At 36.7% G+C, this 25243-nt stretch overlaps 1 protein-coding gene across 6 annotated transcripts in view; it reads left to right on the top strand.

Moving 5' to 3' along the window:
• FBXO38 (F-box protein 38) overlaps positions 1-25243 on the top strand; it is a 55059-nt gene that overhangs the window by 10267 nt on the left and 19549 nt on the right. For all 6 annotated transcript variants that reach the window (XM_046665693.1, XM_046665694.1, XM_046665698.1 and 3 more), the window contains 10 exons: positions 2612-2745; positions 5621-5784; positions 5991-6156; positions 8910-9047; positions 10254-10391; positions 12870-12963; positions 13975-14105; positions 17596-17766; positions 19609-19751; positions 20562-20772. In XM_046665693.1, coding sequence (XP_046521649.1) covers positions 2612-2745; positions 5621-5784; positions 5991-6156; positions 8910-9047; positions 10254-10391; positions 12870-12963; positions 13975-14105; positions 17596-17766; positions 19609-19751; positions 20562-20772 — 1490 coding nt within the window. The remainder of the gene's footprint in view (positions 1-2611; positions 2746-5620; positions 5785-5990; positions 6157-8909; positions 9048-10253; positions 10392-12869; positions 12964-13974; positions 14106-17595; positions 17767-19608; positions 19752-20561; positions 20773-25243) is intronic.

Below are 25243 nucleotides of genomic sequence, written 5' to 3'. Positions count from 1 at the left end.
TCTAATGTAAATTTGTATTGGTCTTTTATCTTCTGTAGTTTGTTATTCTGTGACCTAGTGTAGTTTTTGCTAGTTCAGTTCTGTCTGGGAATAGAAGGCCCAACTAAAACAACTTTTTTTTAACATAACAAAATGATACTAAAGTTCATTTGGCAGAAAAAAGTCTTCCAGAATAGCCAGAATTTTTCAGAAAAAGAATCTAACCCTACGAGATGTTCAAATATATTCTAAAGTGTACAATAATTAAAGATTTAGTGCTGGAGAAAATAGTCAGACAGTTGGGTAGAACAGACAAACTCCATATGTAGGCTCCTTATGTGGATTCAGATATATTTGGGGATCTAGTTTATGATAAGCTTGGTGTTCACATCGATGAGGACAAGCTGAGTGAATTATTCAGTGATGATGTCACAACCTAAAAACCATTTGGAGAAAATAATAAAAGCATGTTCTTCTCTCTCATATCTGATGACTAAATTCTAAATGCATCAATGAATTAAACAATAAAGCTATTAAAATTTTAGAGGAAAGCATCGGTAAAATTGTCTCTAGAGATGTGTGTTAGATGTTTGTTGAATAATGGTAAGACATACTGTGAACAAATCCGACTGTTTTAAATGGAGAGAGGGTCAGATAACATTTTGCAGTTCAAACAGAGTATTCAAATTGAAGGAGTGGAATCAAGTAGAAGGCTGTTACCCTGATTATAATGAAAAAATGAAAAAAACATGCAGCAAACTGGCAGAATGTAAGAAGACCTGTGAACCAAGCAGAGTACTTGAATTTGGTATGAAATATTTCCTCTAAAAATAAACAGATTGAGTATTAGGCTTCTAAAATTTTTATTTGAGGACCCCTGATGTAGTCGTGTAGTAACTACTTGGCATGTTTTCTAAAATGTATTTGATCTGCCTTTTGTACTCTGGCTCTTTGACTATATACTTATGAAGAAAAAATACATTTCTTTTTCTGAGGGCAAGTATGATGTAAGATCGTCTTCATGTGGTTACTGAACTGTTGGTATTTAAAGGGAGTGTGATATTAACTCAGGCAAATACTTTGGATAACAGTGATTTGGGGAAAAAGTGTTTTAGTGGCAAAACTTGATTTAGAAAATAAATTCAGTATTTTTCATTGTTTATAAAATGTGTAGTCATTTGTTTCTGAAAATTATCCTATTTATATCTAAGTTATGGAGACTGTAAATTAAGTTAGTAATGCTGGTTTTTGTAGAAAACTTGATTTGATTCTCTTTATTTAATTAGTTTTAAAGGGCAAGGGAGAGGGGCCAGAGGCAGAAAAGAATGGAGCAGGGAAATATTTAGCAGGCATGCTTGCATTTTCTTTTTAGAGTTAGCTTAACTTTGAGGAGTTAGAGTCAGACCCAACTGCTCTTCCTCCCTCTTACCTAGCTGTTGACTTTTTGCAGGTTAACTATTCTGAGCCAATTTCACCACTTGTAAAATGGAGTAATAATAGCACCTACTATAGCAATGGGGATTCTAGCCGGAAACAAGGTACACTTGGCTGGAATTTGAAGATAATTAAATGAGGGGATAATTTAGAGAGGCGTAGGTAGGGTTAAGGGAACCAATAAGGGATGTTGAAGAATTCAGCTAGGGGACTAGAAACAGCAGAAAGCCTTTGTTCCATCGCCAGTCAGGTGCCAGCCTGAGGGCAGGGAACAGCAGCGCAGAGAAGGGAAGAGAGGATGGAGGGAGGGCTGCGTGGCAAACAGAACAACCTGCCGGGAAAGCTGTGACACAACGACTGCAGCACAGTGTCTGTGACAATACTGCAGTCTAGGGTAGCTTCTACCTTTTTTTGTTTTAAATTAGGTGTGCACAGAGGGATGTTGAGAGAGAGAGGAGATTTTCTGATCTTTGAAAATATATATTGGTGTTATTGGAAACAGAACAGAGGTAGGGGTTAGTTGAAAAGTTTCAGGAAGGAAGAGATACCAGGGGAGGTTGGAAAAGAGGAAGTTGTAATTTAGATGAGGTGTTCTCACTTCATGCTTATGCAATACTTTTATCAGAGTGTGTGACCTAAAAGATAAAAGATTTAGGAGAAAAATTGTACACTATAAAATTAGTATACATATTTGTTGACAGAGAAGGTACTATAGTTTCTAGAACAGGGATGGTGTTGAGAGGGACCAGAGAGAATTTGTTTAGCACTACAAGAATGTTTTCTATAAAAGCTATGAAATATTATTGACCATGTTCAAATTGATCAGTTCTCTCTTGTCTTTCCCACATTCCCTTATCAACATACCTTGAAGTACACTAAGATTTTTTTTCTTTCTGTTTCTTTGTTTTTGTTTTCAAGATTTCATTAGTCCACAAAAACTTTTTAAAAGGAGCAAGGCAGGTTTTATCAAATGCCCTATGGATGGAGCTCAGTACTTTATTTGGATATTTAAGTATTTGCTGACTTACCTGTTTTTAGTAAAAAGCTACATATGCATGTTAATCTTAAAACCCTGTGAATATTCCTAAAGTCTCATTTCATTTGAGGGGTGGGTGAATGGAGGAAGGAAAAACATAACCTGTCAGTGAAAGGAAGTACTTACCCACTTGATAAATATAGGTTTCTTTCTCTCATAAAGGTACCTCCCTCTGCAGGATATCATGTGTATGGAATGTCTTTCTCGGAAGCTAAAGGAAGCAGTGACCCTATATCTGAGAGTTGTGAGGGTTGTGGATCTCTGTGCTGGGCGGTGGTGGGAATACATGCCAAGTGGTAAGTGGATTTAGCCTGTAAGGTACAGTGGAGCCCTGCCCGAAACTAATAATAATGTTCCGTCAGACGTTACTTGCTGTCTTGAGATAGGCAATCTGTCACCTTGTAGATCAGAAGGCAGGATTTTATCTAAATTATTTAGGTTGGTTTAGGTTGATAAAACGCATTTTGCCTGAGGCTTTACTATTGTAGTAGTGTGTTGTTTTCATTTCCTCCTCCTTAAGAAACTGCATCAGCCCAGTAGTCCACAAATATATCATTAGAGAATACTTATTGATTAACTAAATATATATCTGTCACATTAAACCAAGTGTCATTTGTCCTACGATGCAGGTTGTCATAGTTTTCCTGTACCCCTTAATGGCACTGTCTAAGTAAACAAATATTTATCTAATTTTGCAGAGCTGTTCTAGTAGGCCACAGAAATTACAGTTCTGGAACTTTCATTTATTTTAAAAGGCCTGTACGAGGTCTTGGAGATTCTTAAACAAGGCATTGGCCTTGCAGGTGAAGAACTGAGAGTTAGCGGCCTAACCACAACAAATGGATCTCAGGGAAAGAGACCATCAGAAAAGAAAGTTGATGACTTTAATTAAGTAGAACACACCTGAAATGGATTACTCTTCTTTTCAGTTAACACCAGTCATTAATTAGTGCCCTTTAGTTACAGTTGTTTAGCAATTTTAAATGTCTTTTTTAACCACCTTTGTTAACAATATCTAGATCCTGATATTTCGAAAATGTGATGAGTCTGGGTGGGGGGTGCTTAATAGAAATGAAGAAATGCTGAGGAGATCATTGTTCTGTTCTGTTGTGTGGAACAGGACAGACTACCTCTGGAATAGTGGAATATTACAGTTTGGGGTGCTATAGCCTTTCAAGAGGGTCTTCAGTCAACTGATAACTCTTATCTGTTGGCCAGAGTTAGTTATCAATATATACCTTTTTGTGAAGAATATTGCAAAGACCTGAGGCTAGAACTTAGCTTGGTGGGAAACAAATTTGTCTTCAAATTTTTTTTAAAAAAACTGTCCTAAAGGAAAAGGATTCATCTTATTCCAGAGAGTGATCATTTATAGCAGGAAAGAAAAAAATTAGAGCAGTGTGAAAATGACTGTCATTCCTTATATTAGATTTCCTATAACAGGTTATGCCAGCAGGAATTCTGGAGGTGGGATTAATGCACTAATAAAGAGGCAGGATAGCAGACCTCCCCTGTGATGCTATCTTAGCATTAACATCTCTGCCTCTTATCAAATTAGCGAAGAATTTGTCTACAGGTTGCTGACTTCTTTTAGACTGTGATAAATATTTGTGAGCCCAAGCCTTCCCATCCCTGCAATGAACATAAAAGGGAATCAAAGCAAAGAGTCTCTAGCCTAGAGTAAGATCTCACTAACGCTGCTTACTAATGCTGCCTGGCCCGTTCTCTAGTCAAACCCTGATTCGCTGTATGGTGATGCTAACTAAGGTTTTTATGTAGTACTTTATGGTTTACATATGTGATCTCTTTGGATTCTCACACTATCTCTGAAAAGAAGGTGGAAATTTACCCACTTTTTGGTGACAGGCAATGTGTAATGTACAAGAAAAGAGCATGGACATTGGCGGTGGTCAGACTTGCTTTTGAATTCTGGCTCTGCCACTTGGTAGCTTTTAAACTCTTTCAAGTTCATTTTTTACATTTGTAAATGGGTGATAACCTTTTTCGTTGAGTTGTGAGAAAAGATGAGAAAACATGTAAAATGGTTAACACGTTGAATGGCTCAGTCAGTAAAGGTTACTATACAAGATATTAAGAAGAACTGTTATTATAATTAGAGACTGAGTAGTCTGAAGTCCCTTCTTACTCTTCAGTTTTGTGATTCTAAAGTTAACATATCTGAACTAGCCCTATACAAATAGAACAACTTTTGAAAACTTTAGTGATTTGGGGCTTTATTTTTAGCTTGAGAGTTAATATTTTTATTTGTCATTAGTGAGCAGATAGTTGGCTTTCCGACAGCCTTCATTAAAAACAAAAAGCCCCAGTGATAGATAAAGCGTCATCTGGATGAAACTTGTCTTCCTCTTTATCTCACCAACAGCTCCTGCTGTGGAAGTCACCTGCCTCTCTCTCTTCCCATCTGGTTGATTCCCACTATGGAGCGCAACTCCCCTCTCAGATAAAGAACTTTCTGTCAGCTCAGCATCCTCTCAATTTGGATCACTTATGTTCTGTTAACTAGTTTACATCTGTCTCTTTCAGAAGAATTAATTGTCTAAAACGTCCAAGAAGTGATAGTTAAGCAGAGGATAGTAATTGTTAGGAAATGGATGGACTAAGAGAACCTAATTTGAGATGGTTTTTAGATTATAACTGTGAGCTTCCTGAAGATGAGGATCATATCTTCCTCATTTTTTTTAGTTGTGTGCAGAGCCCTAGAGGTTTTATGGACCAGAGAACATCTTTAGGGGAGGAGGAAGTTGGTGTTGATTAGGTAGGTAGAGGAAGGTGGTGTTGATTAGGTAGGTGGTCCATCCTCACCCACCACTCAAATAGGTCCAAGTTATCTGGATTACAAATGTATTGTTCCTAGTCAAAGATTTCAGTGCCTTAAAAGCAGCAGCAGCAACAAAAAAGGCAATAATAAAAGCCTCAGTTGTAAGGTATTAACTCAGATTCTAAGTGGAGTTTCTGACATATTTCCTCTGTCGCTAAAGGGATATATTTTCTTTTTTAACCATTTGTTCAGCTGTAGTGTCAGCTTTATGAAAATTTTAAAAAGAAACCTCTTTTTTCGTTGTTTAAACTTTTCATAAAAATTACAAGTGCCTAGTAAATGTTGATGAACAGAAAGATGAACTTGGCTCTAAATACTTTTGAACTTCTCAGGCTTCACAGATTCCAGTTTTCTAACACTATTGAAGAAGATGCCAGACGTCGAACAGCTATATGGCCTTCACCCTAGATACCTTGAGAGGCGAAGGGTACGGGGCCATGAGGCTTTTAGCATTCCAGGAGTTCTGGAAGCTTTGCAGGCGTGCCCAAACTTAGTGGTGAGTGCACCTGGTTGAACATTTGACGTTAACTGATTGATAAAATAATAAATCAAAAGAATGATAGAACATGTTCACTCACATGCACATCTCATCCATAACAAACTTAAGTTCCATTGCATACTTAGCATCTTTTATACAGAAATAGAAGCTTTGAATGCTAAATTAAAAGCCTTTCTTATGCTTGCTTTGACATTATTTTCTAGGGTGTGGAAACTTCTCATTTGGAATTGGTAGAATCCATTTGGACATATATGCCACATGTTCATATTTTGGGGAAGTTCCGTAATCGTAATGGAGCATTTCCAATTCCTCCTGAAAATAAACTGAAAATTCCTGTAGGAGCCAAAATACAAACTTTACATTTAGTTGGTGAGTAGATGTTTCTTGGGTCACTTGTGACTCCTTGAAATGCCCTATAACAGAATATTCAGTGAAAGGGAATGAGAATTTTAGCAATGGCTTTATTGATTGATGATGGCAAAAGAAATGCTGTGAGACTTGTATAAAAATTTAAATTTCTCATTAAAGCGTCCTGGCAGGGGGGGAGGGGTGTATTTGAGAGAAATGCTGCTTCACAACCAATCTGTTCCCTTTTTGAAGACAGTTTGAGTGGTTTTGAAAGTTGTTGGGTTTTTCTGTTTTTTACAGTGAGCCAGAATCCTGCTCTGTTCTCTAATATCCACTTTTGGTCCTACTTCTGCCCTCTAGAGGAGAGTTCTCCAATACAACTTTCTGTGATGATGGAAATGTCCCATATTTGTACTATTCCTTATAGTACCTACTGTGGCTAGTGAAACAGAGGAACTGAATTTTTTATTTTATTTTATGTTAATTTATCAAATAGCCACATGTAGCTGGTGGCTACTTTATTATATAGCTCACCTCTAGAACATTGCAGAGTGAAAAATCCTAGATAGCTCTTAGTTTAGTTGTATTTTCTCCAAACAGAAAATTCCCCTTTCTTCTACAAACCAGATCCAACGGAAAACTCTGCTACTTCTCTTTTTCCCTGAGAGATGGGGATGGGGTGGTCTTTTTCCAAAGCCACCTTATTTGCAATGGTCACAGTGTGCATTCTCCATCTAAATATTCTCTGAAATTATATCCCAATAATTCCAACCTAAGTAAATGATAATTGGAGATATTTTTTCAAATTTAATGTCATCTTTGGCTTAGATTGCTGAAAGGAATTTGGGGGGAATCCTGATACTATCGTCTGAAGTTTTATATTTATTTATTAAATATTTTATTCAAAATATGCATATTGAGTGTCTGCTATGTTCCAAGCATTATTCCGGGTATTGGGGATGGTCCTGAAGAACTGGAAATTTCTGAAACTGAGTCAGGTTGTGAAGGGAGAGCAGTGGGGATGATAAGGAGTAGGTCTTAAATCAGACTTCTGTGCACCATTATGGGCGAAGAGTGGAGCTCTCTAGCAGCCCTTCATTTAGAAGATCAAAGAGTGGTTCTGATTAGGGACTTGGATATCTACTTTGAAATTGCATTTTTAGTTAATAAAGGGATTCTGTAATATCTGAAGTTTATAATATAAGCTCTGTAAAATCCGAGACTGTTTTTGTATCTTTATATTTTCCATGATGCCTGTCACAGTTCATTGCAGATATAAGTACTTGGTAAATTTTGTTGAAATGCATTAATTCAATTTGATTAATTCAACAGTTTTAACACTGTGATGGTGATACAAACATGTATAGTAAATTAATGAACATGCTGGGGAAGACAGGTAACTGTGTCCTTTGTTTACAGAATGGATTTGGGGCAAACTGTGGATTGGGCAATAGGATATAACTGTCTTGTCTGGGTGTATCTCACCCTTGGTACATTGAGTTTCCCAGTCAGAACTACCACCATCATAGTAGACGCTAAACGTACCTTTGTGAGTTCTTCATCTTGAGTCTCAATCTCTATCTTGCTTCCTATACTTTTCCTCCTTTGATTTCATCCCCAGTTTTACTTCCCATCTGTTGCTGTACAATGTGTATGCTTAGGTCAAAGCTAAAGTTAACTGTACTGTTTGGGGAGGACCAGGGTAAAGAGTAATCCTTGTAGTAGAAGCATTCTGCAGAATTTAGCTTTTAAAGGACCAAACATTCAAGTACTCCAATTTTGCTTTCTCTAGTTGCTGTTGCTAACAGGACTACTGATTCAAGTTTAAAAGTTACATTAAACTGGTTTTACCAGCTACTTCTTGTTAAATGCCACCACCCTGGATCCTTTGATTTCTCTCAGAGACTTGTGTCGCTTGCTTGGCTTTTCTGTAGCCCATAGTGCTTAGAGTCTTAGGCAAGTTCCTCAAACTGCTTCCTTTCATTTAGAATTTACAAGTCACTGGTCGTCTGTCTTCTTCCGTATCTCCTGACTTTCCTCCCCCTCTACTTCCCCTTTCTTGCAGACATAGTCCTCTGTGGATCTGATTCCTAGTGTTAAGCCACTTTTGGATCAGAAGGATAAAATACCTTTACCAATTTGAAATATTAAAATGGATGACTGATATGTTTCTCACTTTCTCAGAGTCATGCTGACTAGCTTCTACCACACACTTACAAATCTTAAGATTCATATATTTGTTGAAACAGCTTTAATCTCTGTCTCTGAATAGCATCCAGAAACCATGATATTTAAAGCCAGCTAGCCTGCCTTTGTGCTGAGAAATTTAGTTTTCCCACTGGTGGGACAGTGGGCGTTGGTAGCCAAATAGTAATTTTGTGTATTCTTTCCACATCTTCATAATTTTGATTTCAGTAACCTATTTTCATTTTACATCTACTGGGGAAATATATCCTGGAAGAGTTATAGAGATATGATAAAGACTTATGTTTATAAAATGTAGAAATACTTTTAAAATCTCATCTTCCCGTGTGTCTTTTCTAAAGAAATAACAAAGTAGTCTGTTTATAATTTGCTTAAATTGTTCTTTACATGCCTATTTTAAATGAGCCAAACTTGATAGACTTTAGGTAATTTGTTCTGATGAAGATATCCACGAAGGATAAATTATCACCTTGAAAAATAGACTCTTGAACTTATCTACAGAATACAGAGTCTTTCAGTGATTTTCTTGTTTGTTCTTTTTTTTTTTTTTTTTTGTATATATGTTTTAGGGGTGAATGTTCCTGAAATTCCTTGTATCCCAATGCTAAGGCACCTTTATATGAAATGGGTAAGACTCACTAAACCACAGCCATTCAAAGACTTTCTTTGCATCAGCTTACGAACTTTCGTCATGAGGAACTGTGCAGGTAATGGTACATAGTTGTGGTGGAATTATACATATGCTATTTTGAAAATATTCTAAAGCAAACTCCATGGCAACATTTGTAAATGAAGTTGTATTATGCTATTATTACTATTTATGTTTTGTAACTTATTCACCTTGTGAAGGTAAATGTACTTTTTGTTTCTAAAAAAGTAGACACATGATTTGTGTTTGTTAGGGAAAAAAGAAAAAAGCATCACAGTATCTCTATATATTTCTTATAGATGCTTTTGATTTTTTATAGAGTTGTTTTAATAGATTTCTGTCTTCTGTCTTTGTCTCTGTTCTAATCATTCTGCATGTGAGTAGTTGTCTGACTTGATCTACCTTAAAGCATAAAACACTGAGTTATGATACAACTATTCTGGTGAGAAATCGTCAGTGTCTCTGTTGCCCTAGAGTGGCAAATGGGAATTCTGCTTCAAAGTTTGAAATAACTTTGATATCTTTATTTCTTGATATCCTTATTTCTGATTCATTTCTGAGATACACCTTTTATCATCAGGCCTGCCTCTTCACTGTCCCCTAGGCAACCGTATCAGCTTTCACCTCAGTGTCTTTCCTTATGTTATATTATTGTTTCCTGGTCCTGAGATATACACTTCCTTCCTCCTTTTTACTTGTATACATCCTTCAAGTACTGCCTGTTCCAACTTAACTTGCTCTTCTCTTTCTTTTTTATGTCATACAGCAAATCTTATTTTTGTACTTGATATATTCTGCCTTTTTATCTTTTTATAATTGAGGTTAGTTTTATCTCTGTGTCAATTACAAGCTCTTTGAGGGATAGAACCTTATCTTTTGTGATCTTCCATAACATCTAATACAACACTGGTCACATACAGAGATGTTTAAATGATTGAGCTGTTTACTTGAGTGAAGGATCGAATTTTCAACTTGGCTTTTCCCTTTCAGTTATTTTGAGCTCAAAACTATTGAGACTTCAGGGAATTTACAAAAAATACTAAATCTCTCTCCAACAGTACTAAAAGATCCTTATGCTGAGTAAGTATATGGTTAACAGGCTAAGGCTTTCATTTCTTATAGGAAGTGTAAATTGCAGAGAGCCAACTACTTGGCTGTCATTTTCAAACACAGAATTTCTACGTTATTCATTTCAGCTGGTGATTTGCAAATTCATTTTTAAGGCAATTTACATTGTTTCATTGAAGTTTCTTTTTCCCCCCAGGACCCACAAACTCCTTGAAATACGTCCCTTTAGTAACAGGTTTGGCCTCTGCCAGAAACTTGGAACATTTGGAAATGGTTCGAGTTCCCTTCCTTGGAGGTCTTATCCAACATGTAGTTGAAGACAGTTGGAGATCAGGTATTTGTTTTTCTTTAAGGTTACTGAATATTTTAAAAATCAGTTTAAAACATTCATTAAGCTTTTATATAGTTTCTCTTACGAGTCTTTTTAAAAGAAAATGCTTGTTAGTAATTGCACTTTCTGTCTGGTGTATTTGGTGGAGAATAAGTAACCATGAGCATGGGCTAGTATTCATTTCCTTTTATGCAGTGTTAAACCTTCTCAAAATAAATAGCAGAGTGATAAGGCATGTGTTCTGGCTTGTTAGTACTTTTTACTTAGTTAATAATTCATGTGTTATATTTGGAATCTTTATGAGAAATGCTATCAGGGATTTCTAGTGCCCGTTGATGATAAGATGTGTTTTTTGACTTGGACATCTTAGGCCTACAAAAGAACTTAGGCATTAGGACTGTTAATATTTAACATTTGTTTATTACTTTACAGTATATAAAATTCTTTCATGTTTATCACTTGGATATTAGATACATCTATCAGATGATGGCTTTTAAAAGAAAAAAATATTTACTCTCTAGGTCCCTTAATTATAGTTTAAATAATGGTATGTAATAGAATGCACTCCACGTTAATCATTTCCTCGTTGCAACAGAAATACCAAGAAGTTTAGCTAGATAGATAATTAATAGTTGAGAACTAAAAATCTAACATTGGATATCTAAAATATAAATGGAAATCATCAAATACCATTGGTAACAAATAGACATTGTCATTAACACCATTAAAATATGACTCGGCACTACATTTTTAGGTGTTTTGTTAATGAGGTCTGGTGTAAGTGCACTTAGTTACATTGTGTGAAGGGGCTGGAACAGGCTCCCTCACGATCAACAGCATTATTTTTATTCCATGACTGTAGCTAACAGGATAAAGTCAGAAGGGAAAAGAAGACCACAGTGGAACTACTCATTAGGGAGAAGACCTAGAGAGAGGTGCCAAAAGCTAAGAGTTTGTATAATGGTCCTAAAAGAGAAACAGAGACTTTTCTTCTCTAATAAATGTTTAAAAATGACTCTGCATTGTATTTTACTTACAGAGTCAACATACCTCACACAAAAAAGCTAATTCCAGATGGATCATAGATCCAAAGTGAAAAATAAAAAATAAAATTTTTGAAAGAAAAGTTATGAGAATGTCCTCTTGACCTTCGGTACACCAAGATTTCTTAAACAGGATACCAAAAAGCCCTTACCATAAAGAAAAACATTGATAAACCCTACTAAATTAAAATGAAGATTTTTTTGTTCACCAAAAGGCATAATTAAAAGAGTGAAAAGCCAAGCTACAGAGTAGGAGAAGCTATTTGCAATACAGATATCAGATAAAGGACTTGTATCCAGCATGTGTGAAAAACTCCTAAAATTAATAAGAAAAAGGCAGACAACTCAATAGGAAAAATGGGAAACAACTTGAATAGAAAAGACTTCACAAAAGAAGATATCCAATTGGCCAATAAATGTGAAAAAATGAGAAATTTCACTAATCTTTAGGGAAGCACAAATTAAAACCACAGTATGATACACAAGCACTGAAGTGACTCCACCTCTTCATGACTAATATGAAGAAGACAAACAATAGTGTTGGCTAGCCTGTGGAACAGCAGGACCTTTCATACACTGCTGGTGAGAGTATAAATTAATAACACCACTTTGAAGTATTATTTAGTATTTATTAAAGTTGACCATACACATATCAACAGTTGCATTCCTGGCTTTAAACTCAGCAGAAGTGCATACATATCTTCACCAGGAGACTGTTCAAGATTGCTCGTAGTAGCACTGTTCATAATAGCCCCAAAATGGTAACAACCCAAATGCCTGTCAGCAATAGCATGGATAATTAAAATATGGCATATTCATTAATGGAATACTATGCATCAATGAGAATGAACAAACTACAGCTATATGCAGCAATGTGGATGAATCTCATAAACAAAATACGAAAGCCAAATACACAAGTGTACATGCTATGTGATTGCACTTAGGAAAGTTCAAAACAAACAAATTAATCTTTTTTGAAAATTCATTGATCTGTATACCTTAATAATTTGTATACTCTTTTTCTCTGTATGTATGTTTCAAGAACTTGGGGAAAAAGGTGAAGTTAAAGTAATGCTGATCTCATTTTATATGATATATTGGAGGTTCAAACTTTGGCCAGAAAATATCAGGATGCCTTCTTTAGAATTTCCGCATGAGCTTCTGGCTGTCTGAAAATCCTTACTTAAAAGTCTAAATAATTTGGAATAATTTTCAGATGCCATCAGAATGTCTTTTTAGTGTCAGTATCTGTTTCATCTCTTTTTAGGAAATGACTAGTAGTCATAATTCATCTTGAGATATTAATTTGAATGGAAAACAACTTAGATTTACTTTTAGACAAATAATTGTCGTCTAGAGGGTGAATACATGCTTTACTGAAAGTGCTGTAGTCAAATGAAATGCTTATTGCTTTTGCCCCTTTCGTTCCTTCTCTTAGGTGGTTTTAGAAACTTGCACACTATTGTTTTGGGAGCTTGCAAAAATGCTCTTGAAGTAGATCTTGGTTACCTCATCATCACTGCTGCCCGTAGGTATGTTTCCTCTTCACATTTTGTCTTTTGTGCTAGAATTGTATGTTTTTTCTTGTTTTACAGAAATCTGGAGGAATGTGTATATGAACTTTGATCATGTCTTGTTCAGCTCTAAAATATAGAGGAGTTGTTTAAATATCAGTGGGGCATCACTTAGTGTAGTCCTGTATTATAATGATAACCAATTGAGCTCTGCTCCAGACCCAGCAAGCTCTGAAAGGCTGTGGTCTCATGAGAGAAAAGCAGTCAACTCTCTGGAAGTGCCTGAGAGTCCAACAGAAGTCAGCATCAATGGTCTGGTCCATGCAGCCCTCTCAGAAACCAGTGTCTCAACCTCTACAATTTTCTAAATTGTTTTAGTTAGTTGGTGATATTTGCTATTCAGAAATCAGTATTTTAAAACAGCGTTTTCAGAGTCCTGACCTTGTAACACCTTTATATTTTTAACACATCTTCATATTACTTTATACCACATTTAGTTTCCTATGTATCAAAAGTCTACCTGTACTTTTACTTTTGTAGTATCTTATTTAAATTGAATTAAACATTTTTTCAATTTATTCAAAAACAAAACTCCTACTTTCCATCAATAGAATATTAAGAATATAAATAAAACAAAACTGTTTCTGAGTTTAAGTAAGTAGATGTTGTTACCTACTATAGTACTATACTCTGTTAAATTGGGACTTAGCTCGGATAAAAAGATGTTAAAGAAATAGCAGCACCAGATGCAGATTCTTACCTTGACTTAATCAGGTTAAAAAAGCATATAACATTCTTGCTGTATAATTCATTGTTATTTAATGTAACTTAATGTACTGCCTAAGATGTGCCCACACTTTGCAAAATGCTCCTTTAAAGGAAAGATCTCTGATATTTTTTAATGGAGGGGGGAGTAGTAGTTTGTGTATGACACTTCAGTAAGATGAACTTCTTTCAGAGCCTTACATTAGGAAGAACCTTTGATTCTGAGGGCTTTCGTTTTACTCTGATATGTATCTCTGTTCATAGGTTACATGAAGTTCGGATCCAGCCTTCCCTAACCAAAGATGGCGTCTTTTCTGCCCTAAAGATGGCAGAGTTGGAGTTCCCCCAATTTGAAACCCTTCATCTGGGATATGTAGATGAGTTTTTGCTGCAGAGTAAGACTTATCCCATTTTATTCCCTAGAATTGCTGAAGGGAACTTACTTGACAAACTGAAAGCTGAATTGGGCTGTGCTGTGTTTTCCTGGCGATAAGACAACTTAAAATCTTAGGTGCTCTCACTTCCTGAAAAAGAAACCTTTAATTTAAACTTGAAGTGTCAGTGATTTTTCTTTCCATTATTGCCTCTGATTTAGCATATTATAGAAAATATAGTGATTAACATATACCAAAAAAGATCCTCATCTACATTTGCTGTTGTCTCCACTTTACTGCCCGAGTTTCTCTCCCATTCTGCTTCATTTTTTTCACAGAATGTCATCCTTGGTTCCATTTGTTGAACTTGATCTGCCACACTTCTTGAAGCTTTTGATGGTCCTCTCAGATGAGGTCCCATTCCCTGCCCATGCTCTTCATTTCCATAATAAGTCCGCTGGGGGTTCTGGATTTTCCAGATAGTGTGAGCACATAATGGTCAGTATTCATTTAATGATGATTGCTGTTGGAAGGCTTGTTCACAGCATTTTCTGGAATGTATTTATAGTTGGGGACTCATTCCTTTGGGTTTGAATGCATGTCAATTCATTATTCAAACTTTTTTCCCACATGATATTAGTCAGACATCCTAGAACATTTCCATCACCAGCGTGTTTTTATTTCTGCAAGAATTAGTTTCTTCCCCATGTAATTTGCAACAAGTCTTCCTTAAACTCTCCCTGTTGTACCAGATGGCATTTTTTCTTTAGATCTAATTTGCATTCTAGAAGAACATAAGAAGGCTCAATTCCTCTGGTCAGGCAGTCCAGGTCAAACAACATGACTGTTGCCCTTTTTCATTTCAAATATGTCACAATAGTTGTTGTTTTGTTTTTTTTACTTTTTCCTGCTTGCAGTTCTCATTAATACAGGTGAAGGATTAAAAAATCAAATTATCATCTTCTAGCCAACTTAACACAGGAATCACTTTTAATCTGTATAGTTTTGAAAAAGATCAGCTTTTCACCAATATAGCTTTAAAATGCTAAACTAGTATGGTAATTTCATATAAACTTAATATATTTGAAATCGACCTTTTCTGGTTTTGAATGAGGTTGCTAACATCCTCTCTGTTTCTACAATATCTTTCTAGTAACTTAACGAAATTATTAGGTTGATAATTGGTGCTCTTTCTATAATCTTGTTTTTTGTTCTTCTCAAAAGCTCAAAAATTTACCAGTTTTGTGTCTTCAAGATAGCCACATTTAGGTCCATGGAAAGATTGTCTTTGAGAGTTCTCCAGCTATTTCCCTGTAGTGTTTATTTCCCCTCAATACACAGTTTTAATAGGAAAATATTGTGCCTTTTGACTACTATTATCTTGTACTTTTCAACCTAACTTGTTTCATAGTCTTTTTTATATTTAATGGTCTCCTAGTTTTGACGTTTTTATAAGCCATTCTTTTCTTCATATTTGTTGCATTTCACACATTTCTCCTATATGCTTACTCTCCTCTGTTCCTCCAAAGACAGCCTAGGATTCTCTGTATCCGACTAGGTGCCAGATGCCTCTAACAGACTGTCTAGATAAGAATGAGAGATCCCTGCTGACACTCTTTCACTTTATCTCTTCTCAGTAATTTAGATTTTGAAGCATCTCTCCAGGGGGCGTGGATGACCCCTGGTAAAATTTGTGTCACCTTTTTGTTACAAAAGGTTTGGAAAAATATAAATAGAAACATCGCCTTTGTTCCCTATACATTTATGGTAAAAGCGGCAGTCCCAGATTGGGGAAATGTAGGTGCTGAAAAGCAGATGCTGTGTACTGGGAATATAGGAAAAGTGACTCAAGGTTGGATAGTTAGAGAAGGGTTCTTTGTTGATGTAGGTTTGTGATCTGAGAGCTCTGTGTGAAGGTGATAGGGATGTCAAACTCATTGGAAAATAGAGGTAGTATAGAGTAGTCTTCAGTGCTGGGGCTTTGGAGCTAGGAAGAGAGATGAGATTGAAGACTGCCTGTTATTAACCTTGTGACCTTGGGCAAGTTACTTCTGAAATCCATGTTTTTTCATTTGTTAAATGGAGATAAGACTACTTGGGAAATGGTCTCATCTCCATTTAACAAATGAGAAAATGTGGACTTTTGTTGTTACAATCTCTAACACTTAGAAAACATACAGTAAATGCTAACTTTTACTTTTAGCTGATTTATTGGGCTGAAGAAAAAAGAAACAAAATTGAGTCCGAGATGATGTCATCAGGGTTTTGAAGGAGGGTGACAATCAAGAGACCCCAAGAGCAGGAACGGAGTGGTAGTCTCAAAGGGATGAGTGTAAGACATGGATTTGTCAAGTTAGGCTGCAGCATTTCTGCAGACAGTGCCCAGGTTACAGGGTCAGTTCAAGATTCACCCAATCATACGGCAAGTTTCGAGTCCAAAGGGCAAAAAAAAGAAGATTTTTACCAGGAGGCTAAAGAAAATTGCTCAGCTAAGTTGTAAAGGATGGATTAAGGTATAATCTGCAAGAAATGCCTGTAAAGACCAAAAACGGGGATTATAGGAGAGAATCCGTGAACTATATGGAAAGTGACATTGGGAGAGTTTGGAGTAGATTGGTTGTTTTAAACATGTTCTAAGCTAAACGTATAAACCTCTGCAACATGCAGGGCAGCTTCAGCAGAGCAACAGGATTTCCTGTGTACTTTGCATCAGTTGATTGCAAGGACTGTGAGGGACCTCTATTGAGTTCCTCTATCCCCAGCACCATTCTGGACATTGAACATATAACTGTAAACTAACTCAGACACAGTCCCTTTTTTCCTTCAAATTGCTCATAGTCAAGTGGACTGTCTGGAGAAAAAAGGACAGGCAGATGAGAGAAATGATACTATGATGAGGCAAGGAATGAGTGTGATTTCCAGTGGCATAATCTACAACGGAGGGTCCTCTTTTACTTATACCCACCCCGCTAGTCTCTGACAAGACAATAGGCACTAAAGCCCAGTGGCAGGAGAGGGTGTCTTTAAGTTAGAACTCCACTTTCTGAGGATAGACACGTATTTACTTACTGATACCATGGGCCCTAAAAATGAATCTGCGTTCTCAAAGTTTACTCTTCTCTCCACATGGCCACACCTGACTCCAAAAACATGATCCTCATACTGTGAAAGAGTTACATTTTTTTAAGATTTTATTTTTCTTTTAAAAGGTAAAAATAAAACTTCACCATAAATGTGAACCAATACAATATATCCCTCGTTTTGCTTTAGCAATTTTTGCTTTCTTTTTTCATTTTCTAAATAATTGAAAATAATTTTTTCCTACCAGCTGTCCTTTGACTTTTAATGTAAATTCTTATTTTGCTACCATTCGTACAGAATACCTAACCTAAAATGTACCTGAACCTGAACTTGATTGTGGACAGATGACACAGAATGATCATAGAGAGTGATCATACTGGCTGGGATGAAGACACTGAAAGGTCTTTTTTTTTTTTAATTGATTTTCTAGGCAGAATGGCTAATGCAGATCTGGTGAAGTATGGTTTGGCTGATGTGGTAGAAAATCCTGGTATCATCACCGATATAGGGATGAAGGCGGTCAATGAAGTTTTTTCCTGTATCAAATATCTTGCAATTTACAATTGCCCCCATCTACATAACCCGTACAATTGGATCTCAGGTACTGTAGGCTTGCATACGGCTATATTTTATTGGTATCGAAATGATATGTATCTTTGTTTTCTGTGTATGGTATGAATTGCATTGCTAATGTAAAATGTAGATATTTTATGTGGATTGTTCATACAAGTTTTGAGAATCTTTGATAACCAAGTTGGAGTATATGCCGCACCTCTTTGAACTCCTGAAATTCTCTGTCTAGAACTTTGCAGTGTCCAGGTTATGGATTCCAGGCCCTGATCCTTATATATTTTTCTATGGGCCAGGCACATAACATTAAGTGTGGGAATTGTTGCCTGGGATATTATAGTTGTTTTCTCTGAATTACTTTCAAATGGCACATCATCTGAAAGGACAAAGTGGGTATGTATAAAAAGACTTTAATTAGGTGACATAGTAACATTAACTTGTAGTGAAATGTTCTATTGCCTTAAAATCCTAGGCTATTTCAGGTCTCTGCTCCCCACCTAATCCCTTGTGTTTAGAAGTGTGACTTGTGCAGTTGGTGTTTTTCCTTATGGGGAGCGTTCATATTCCTCCCTGAGAGAGTAATACTGTTTCTCTTAAGGTGCTTCTTAAATGCCTAAACTCACAAACCTTTAAACAAATTCAGAGCTAGAGAATTTTCACTGTGACATCCTCTTTAACTGAATCAAGCCCCCCGCTCACTGACACCCTCAGAACAGCCTCCTCTGCTGTCCAAGTCACCTCACAGGGCTACGTTGGCTCCTCACAAAGCCTGTCTCCAGGCAGTTTTAGAGCTCAGGGCCTCTGCTGAGGTCACTCATTAGAACGGCTATGTCTCACCCACCAGAAGTGGAATTCTATTCCTGGGCCAGCTGCACCAAGAAGTTATTGTGAAATACAAATTTTAGATTGTAGCAGGTGTAGATCACTTTTAAAAAATAACATTTAGGGCTAGCCCCAGTGGCCTAGTGGTTAAGTTTGGCATACTCCGCTTCAGCAGCCTGGGTTCAGTTCCTAGGCACGGACCTATACCATTTGTCTGTCAGTGGCCATGCTGTGGCAGCAGCTCACATACAAAAAGAGGAAGATTAGAAATGGATGTTAGCTTGGGCGGATCTTCCTCACCAAAATAAATAAATAAATAAATAAATAAATAAATAAATAAAATACCACTTATTAGGTTTTTGGTTTTTCTTAAATACAGAAGAGTATAAAGAAGAAAAAAAATGACCTATAATCTCATCACTCAGAACTCCTCTTAACACTTAAAACTAAAACTAATAGAAGCACTTGATAAACAATATCAGACAGTACAGAAAGGTACAAAATGAAAAGTCTCCTCTCTTCAAGGGTAACCACCATGCCTGGTTTCTTGTCTATTCTTCTAGAGATGAGTTTGTCCATATTACACCCTATACATGTATAGCATTTAAAATGATTTATATATACAAAAGGACCTTACTATGTATACACTGTCCTGTAGCTTGTTTTTTGCAGTAAGAATATTTTGGAGCGCTTTCCATATCAGTAGGCATTTTCAGTTCTTCATTCTTTTAATAGCTGTGTAATGTTCTGTTAATGAGCATTTCTTTAACTAGTGTTCTGTTGTTGAATAGGCATGTAGGTTGTTGAGGATCACATTTAAATCAAGGCTGACTGGATTTCAAGTTAATGATTCCCTAGCCATCTGGTTCTCACAATGAAATTACGTAAGGAAACGTCATAGTTTAGAGTCATCAAGCTTTAGAGAAGATCATAAGATAAAAGTTGTTTAAAGAAAAAAGGGTTTGAAAGTCTTTGTGACCTATAGCAAAATTCATCAGTAATGGAGAAAGTATTACTTAAATTCTCTCTGGCCATCTCATTCCTTCAACAGACCACTCAAGATGGACTCGGTTGGTTGATATCAACTTAGTGCGATGCCATGCTTTGAAATTGGACTCTTTCGGTCAGTTTATTGAATTATTGCCCAGCCTAGAGTTTATTTCACTGGACCAGATGTTTCGTGAACCACCCAAAGTAAGTTAGATTTGAGAGAGCTTTTGTTTATTTATTTTGATACTCAAGGAAGAAAACAACCTGAGTGATTTTTTTTCTTTCTAATAATATGCCTTCACAGTGTTATAATTGGACTTTTTACTTCCAGCCTCAGTGAAGGCATAGGTTGTAATAACACATGGCCTCTTGTTCTTGTAAATGAGTACTAAGGGATCTCCAGAGTAGGGAAAGAAAAAAGTAAGTGGACAGCTGTCTCCGTCTGTTCTGTAAACTGAAGGTATGGTAAGAGCAAAGGTGAAAATTTGACCTAAGACAAAAATTATTACTCGGAGTAATTAGTTGGGAGATTAAGTCTCTAATTAGGAACCCAAAATATGAATAAGGATGAGAAATTTATTTTGGAAATGCTTCAGTTTCCTGCTATTGGTTGTATACCCTGGGAAATCTGAGGTTGCCCAGTTGTATAAAATGTTATTTTAAAACTACTTAACAATAAAACTTTATGCTCCCACTCTCACTGCGGAAAGCTCGGGATTTGAGGTCAGAGTGTACTGGGTTTCAAGTCCTAGCTCTACCACTTATTAGTTGTGTGCTATTGGATAGATCTCTTCCCATTGTGCATCTCATCATCTGTAAAGCAAGACCAATAACACTATCTTGCTTGAAGTATTGTGAGCCTTAAATGAGGTCCTTTATGCGTATGTGAAAGTATTTCATAAATAAAGTACTATATATAAATATTCTTATTTAAAGATGAAATGAAGGAATATTAAAAGTGAATTGTTCTATACTAACCCAAATTAATAAGCTTGTGGTTTTGTCTTGCGTTAGGGCTGTGCTCGAGTTGGTCTGAGTGCAGGCACAGGAATTGGGGTTTCCTCAGCCCTTGTGAGTAACCAGAACTCCAACAATGACAATGATAATAATGCCCAAAATAATGCCAACATCCATGACAACAATCACCATCACCCAGATGACTCAGATGAGGAGAATGACTTCCGGCAAGACCTGCAGCCAGGAGAGCAGCAGTTTGCAGCCGACGGTAACCCAGATCTTTTGTGAGCTCCAGATAGAAATGATTTTTACTTTGGATCATATTTCTCTGACTTTTCTGTTCCCTTCTCCCATTTCAGTTTGTCACTATACACATTGGGGGACCTAGCTGGCAAGGCAAATGAGAGGATAGATGACATTTCCCTGTCTGCTTGCTTTAAAGCTATCTTTGTGATGCCTCTTGTCCATAGAATCTCTAAGGGTACTTGAAGAATGGGAAAGACTCATAGATGCTCTGGGGATTAGGGTACAATGAGCCCTAGAGGCCTGGCTTCAATGAGATTTAACTTTCAGGATTTAGGCAAAGGAGCATCTTTAATATCTCCCTGACCAACATGAGTGCATTGAACTTGAATGTGAAGACAATGTTTGGATGTTCCGAGAACTCGAAAAATGAGTACCAGTCATGTGCTGGACATTGTGTTGGGCACCTTTCATCATCAAGTCTTTGCAACCACCCAGCAAATTCAGTACATGAGTAATAAAGATCCATTGGCCTTCGCTTATGTAGTTACCCATCCAGTTCTTTAATAGTGACTGAACACCTGCTATATGCCAACCCATGTGTTATTGGGCTTTAACTGCCCCTCTGTTGATGAGTGAGGATGAAGTGAAATTGTTTCCTTACCAAATTTTCCAGTTTCCCAATTGACCCTTAAGAACTGGAGAAGGAATCTCTTGTAACCAGTTTTTTGTTGTTGCTCCTTCACCCATTCTGTTGGGCACAATAATTAATGAGAAATAGGGTGTCCTGATGTTATGTAAGTGCTTTTACGATGGAAAGCATACCGTGTATAGAGCGTAATTTCCTTGAAGGTAGCTCTGACTATGCAGGTCCTGACCTGTAGGCATTGTCTTCACTTTCTCACCTCATGGGTTCTCCAGAGAACTCTCCATTTTGGCTGTTGGCAAAGTCACTGGTGACTCCCTTATGAAAGCTAGTGGTCATTTCTCTACTTTCATCTTATGTGACATCTCAGCAGCATTTATCATTGTTGCCCACTTCTGCCTTCCTGAGATATTTTCTTCTCTTGGCATCTCTGAAACCATTTTCCTGCTATCTCATTGGACATGCCTCCTCAGTTTCCTTTGCTTGCACCATGTCTTCTGTTCCGCTTTTGTCCTTGATCTCCCTTGTTCTCTCTATACATTGTCTCTAGATGAGTTCATTCAATCTCACGGCTCCAGTACTAACTATATGCTAATGAATTCTAAACCTTTATTTCTAGCTTTGATCTTTCTACTTTTTGAAGTAGTTGCAGTTATATCCAACTTCATGTTTTTTATTTCCACATGATTACTCTCAGGCGTTTCAGGTTTATGGCTAAATCTCTCCCCAACACCCTCCCCACAAAATACAAAAACAAGAGTGCAGAGGCAGCAGGTGCTGGGGTAGAGAAGGGGGAGTGAGGTCAGGTACTCTCTCTTTGCTTTGTTGTGACCTGAGTGCCTTATGGTCACTGGTACCATAAGGATCTGGACTTTAGAGGATACAGACCATCCATGGGAAACTGTTATAGTAGCTGCAGTGCAGAAGTTGCTTAAATCCTATGAATCCCCAGCTGTGGTTGGAATTGATGTACTGGGCAGATTATAGACTCTACTGGAAATTTACATGGCCGTAGGCTTCTGAGTACAGCATGGAGAATGCTTTGCATTGTGAAATCACATATTGGTGCAGCAGGGACCAAAACGTGCAAGAATACTGTATTTGATTTAAGAGAGAACACTGGAACTTAAATCTACTAACGTTTGAAACTAAGGTTTCAGTAGTTGAGAGACTTCCATACAAAACAAATACTTGAGATGCACAGTATTGTCAAATACAGTATCTTCAAATGCTTTTAAAGGCTGAGAAGCAAAGGAATGAACTACCTAAAAGTCACGATTGAAGAGTTAAACAGCTTCAACAAGAGGAAGCTTAAGAATACCAAAGATCATGGCAGCATTTGTAGAGAAATGAAGATTAGATTGCTGTAAAACCTTAGGTTCCACAGGTCTCTTGAAGTTGGCAATATATTTATCTGTATTTATTATTACATACACATCAGATTGATTCTTTTGAATAAAAGATAATGAGCTAGAGAATGGCTATGTGACTTTTGATCAAAACTACGAGTGGAAAGAATTCAAATAAAAGAAAGAAAAATATTTTTAAAAAATAAATGAAGAGTGGTACAGAGATTCAAAATAAAATGGATCAATAGGAATTAATGTTAGTTAAAGTGACTAACATGGATGCTACTACTCTTTGGGTACCAATTTAACAATATTTTTTTTTTTTGAGATTTTATTTTTTTTCCTTTTTCTCCCCAAAGTCCCCTAGTACATAGTTGTATATTCTTAGTTGTGGGTCCTTCTAGTTGTGGCATGTGGGACGCTGCCTCAGCATGGTCTGATGAGCAGTGCCATGTCCGCACCCAGGATTCAAACCATCAGCGGAACGTGTGAACTTAACCACTCGGCCACGGGGCCAGCCCCAACAATATTTTAAAAATTAGTTTAAAATTGGTATTGACATCTTGACTTTCCTTAATGTAGAGTTTTAAAACTTTTCATTCCTGGGCCTCTACTTGGTTTTGGACCAGTCCCAGAATGAAGCACCAACCCACTCTTTATTGCTCTGTTGTGTTTTACTTCAGCAGCTCACGTGATGTAACTCACTCTAAAAGAAGGGCATTGTATAATTTTAAAAGCCGTTTAATTTGTGTAAGTTAAGTGGCTTTACTTACAAACTACTGTAATAGCTCATGGTGTTTTTTGGTGAAGATTATCATTAAAGTAATATGTGACTCCAGCAAAAATTGATTTCATTTTTACAGAGTACTGTATTAATTTACAAAAATTGTATGATTTGGTAAGGATATAATCTTTATTAGATTTGTACGCCAAGAGTCTTAAGATTTAGAATGCTTCCCTGTGGGCCAGTTATGTTAACTGAAACTGTAGGTTTATTACCTGCGTTTTGCAGCACTCTAAAACAAAGGAAGAGGTGTTCATATTTTTTAACAATTCATATTTGCCTCACAGAAAATTACCGTGTGTCAAAATCATGCCTCTGTAATTGCTAAAGCATATTGCCAAATTATTTTAACATAATTACTTTTGGAGTAATTATAACCACAAAGCATAGTTTTGCCTATATGTCATTAACTAATTTTCTGTCTTGATTTAAAACATAAATCCCAGGTACTTACTGCTTTTAAAAATGGCATGCTGCTCCCTTCCCTTTCTACCACCCCCCAAATTAACTTACATTAACCGGTAAGTAAAATTGCTTTGCAGCTTTTATTTTTGGCAGTAGTTCTCAAGCTTGAGTGTATCAGAATCTCCTGGAGGACTTGTTTAAAACACAAGTTGATGGGCTTCCCCCTCAGCGGTTCTGAGTCAGTGGGTTAGGGAGGGGCCAGAGAGTGTGCATTTCTAACAAGCTCCCAGGTGATGCTGATGCGGCGGGGCTGGGACCACACTTTGAGAACCTCTGATTTATGGAAAACTCTTATTTTTGAAGTCTGAGAGTGAACTACAATGTGAAAAAAATCCCGGTAAATGCATTTTGTTTTATGTGCTGGGGCAGATAATTGTCAACCACTAAATGGTGTTTGTGATCCTAGAAATTGTTGCATGCAAATTATTTTGTTAAAAGGCAATGAGTTCTCCTTTATTTTACAATGTTTAATGAAAGTTATAAATTCCTAATCAGGTTTTATATAAAAGAGAGCAGTTAATATATTTGTAAAACCAGCTCACATCCATTAAGGTTTATGATTATATTTTTTTTTACAACTGAAATTACATTTCAGCTGAACAAAACATCAGGTAAACATTGATACTAGCTTAAAAGATAGCTTAGATAATTTTGGTAAGTTAAAATTGTTCTGAAAAAGGTGTACCGCCCTCATGATAAAATATTTTAAACAAAGAAAAAAATCAAAACCAAGAATCACTTGCACCTTCCCTAGCCCAAAGGTACGAGCATCTCATTTAATTATTGGAGACATAAATTAAGATGTTTATCCTTTTTTACTACCACCTGCCTGCTCTCCACAGCATCGAGTCCTTTAGCAAGTCTTGTGACCATCTCTAAAACATCTCTCCAGTCCTTCTACATTCTTCTTTTCCATTGTACCATGACTGTACCAGGCCCTTTTTACCTAAATGTTTTAATAGCTTTCAAACTGGTCTCACTACTTTCTTGCTCAGCTAAAACTGGTTCTTAGAGCAGCCAGGGCGTTTAAAACATATACCAGACAATGTTGCTCCCTTACTTAAAACTTTGCACTAGCTTCCCACTATCTTAGAAAAAAGTCCAGTTTCTTGATTTGGGCCATAAAGTCTACGTGATCCAGCCTGTCTGCACTTTGTACTGCTCCCAAGCTCGCACACCATATTTGAACATGCCGCACTGGCACCTACTGTTACACTTAACTACTGCCTCTTCTTAGGATGTCCCTCCCTCC

The sequence above is a fragment of the Equus quagga genome, chromosome 7 (assembly GCF_021613505.1).
Source record: "Equus quagga isolate Etosha38 chromosome 7, UCLA_HA_Equagga_1.0, whole genome shotgun sequence".
In the NCBI taxonomy this organism is placed as follows: domain Eukaryota; kingdom Metazoa; phylum Chordata; class Mammalia; order Perissodactyla; family Equidae; genus Equus; species Equus quagga.
The sequence above is the reverse complement of the archived record's forward strand: the minus strand, read 5'-3'. Positions and strand labels throughout refer to the sequence as shown.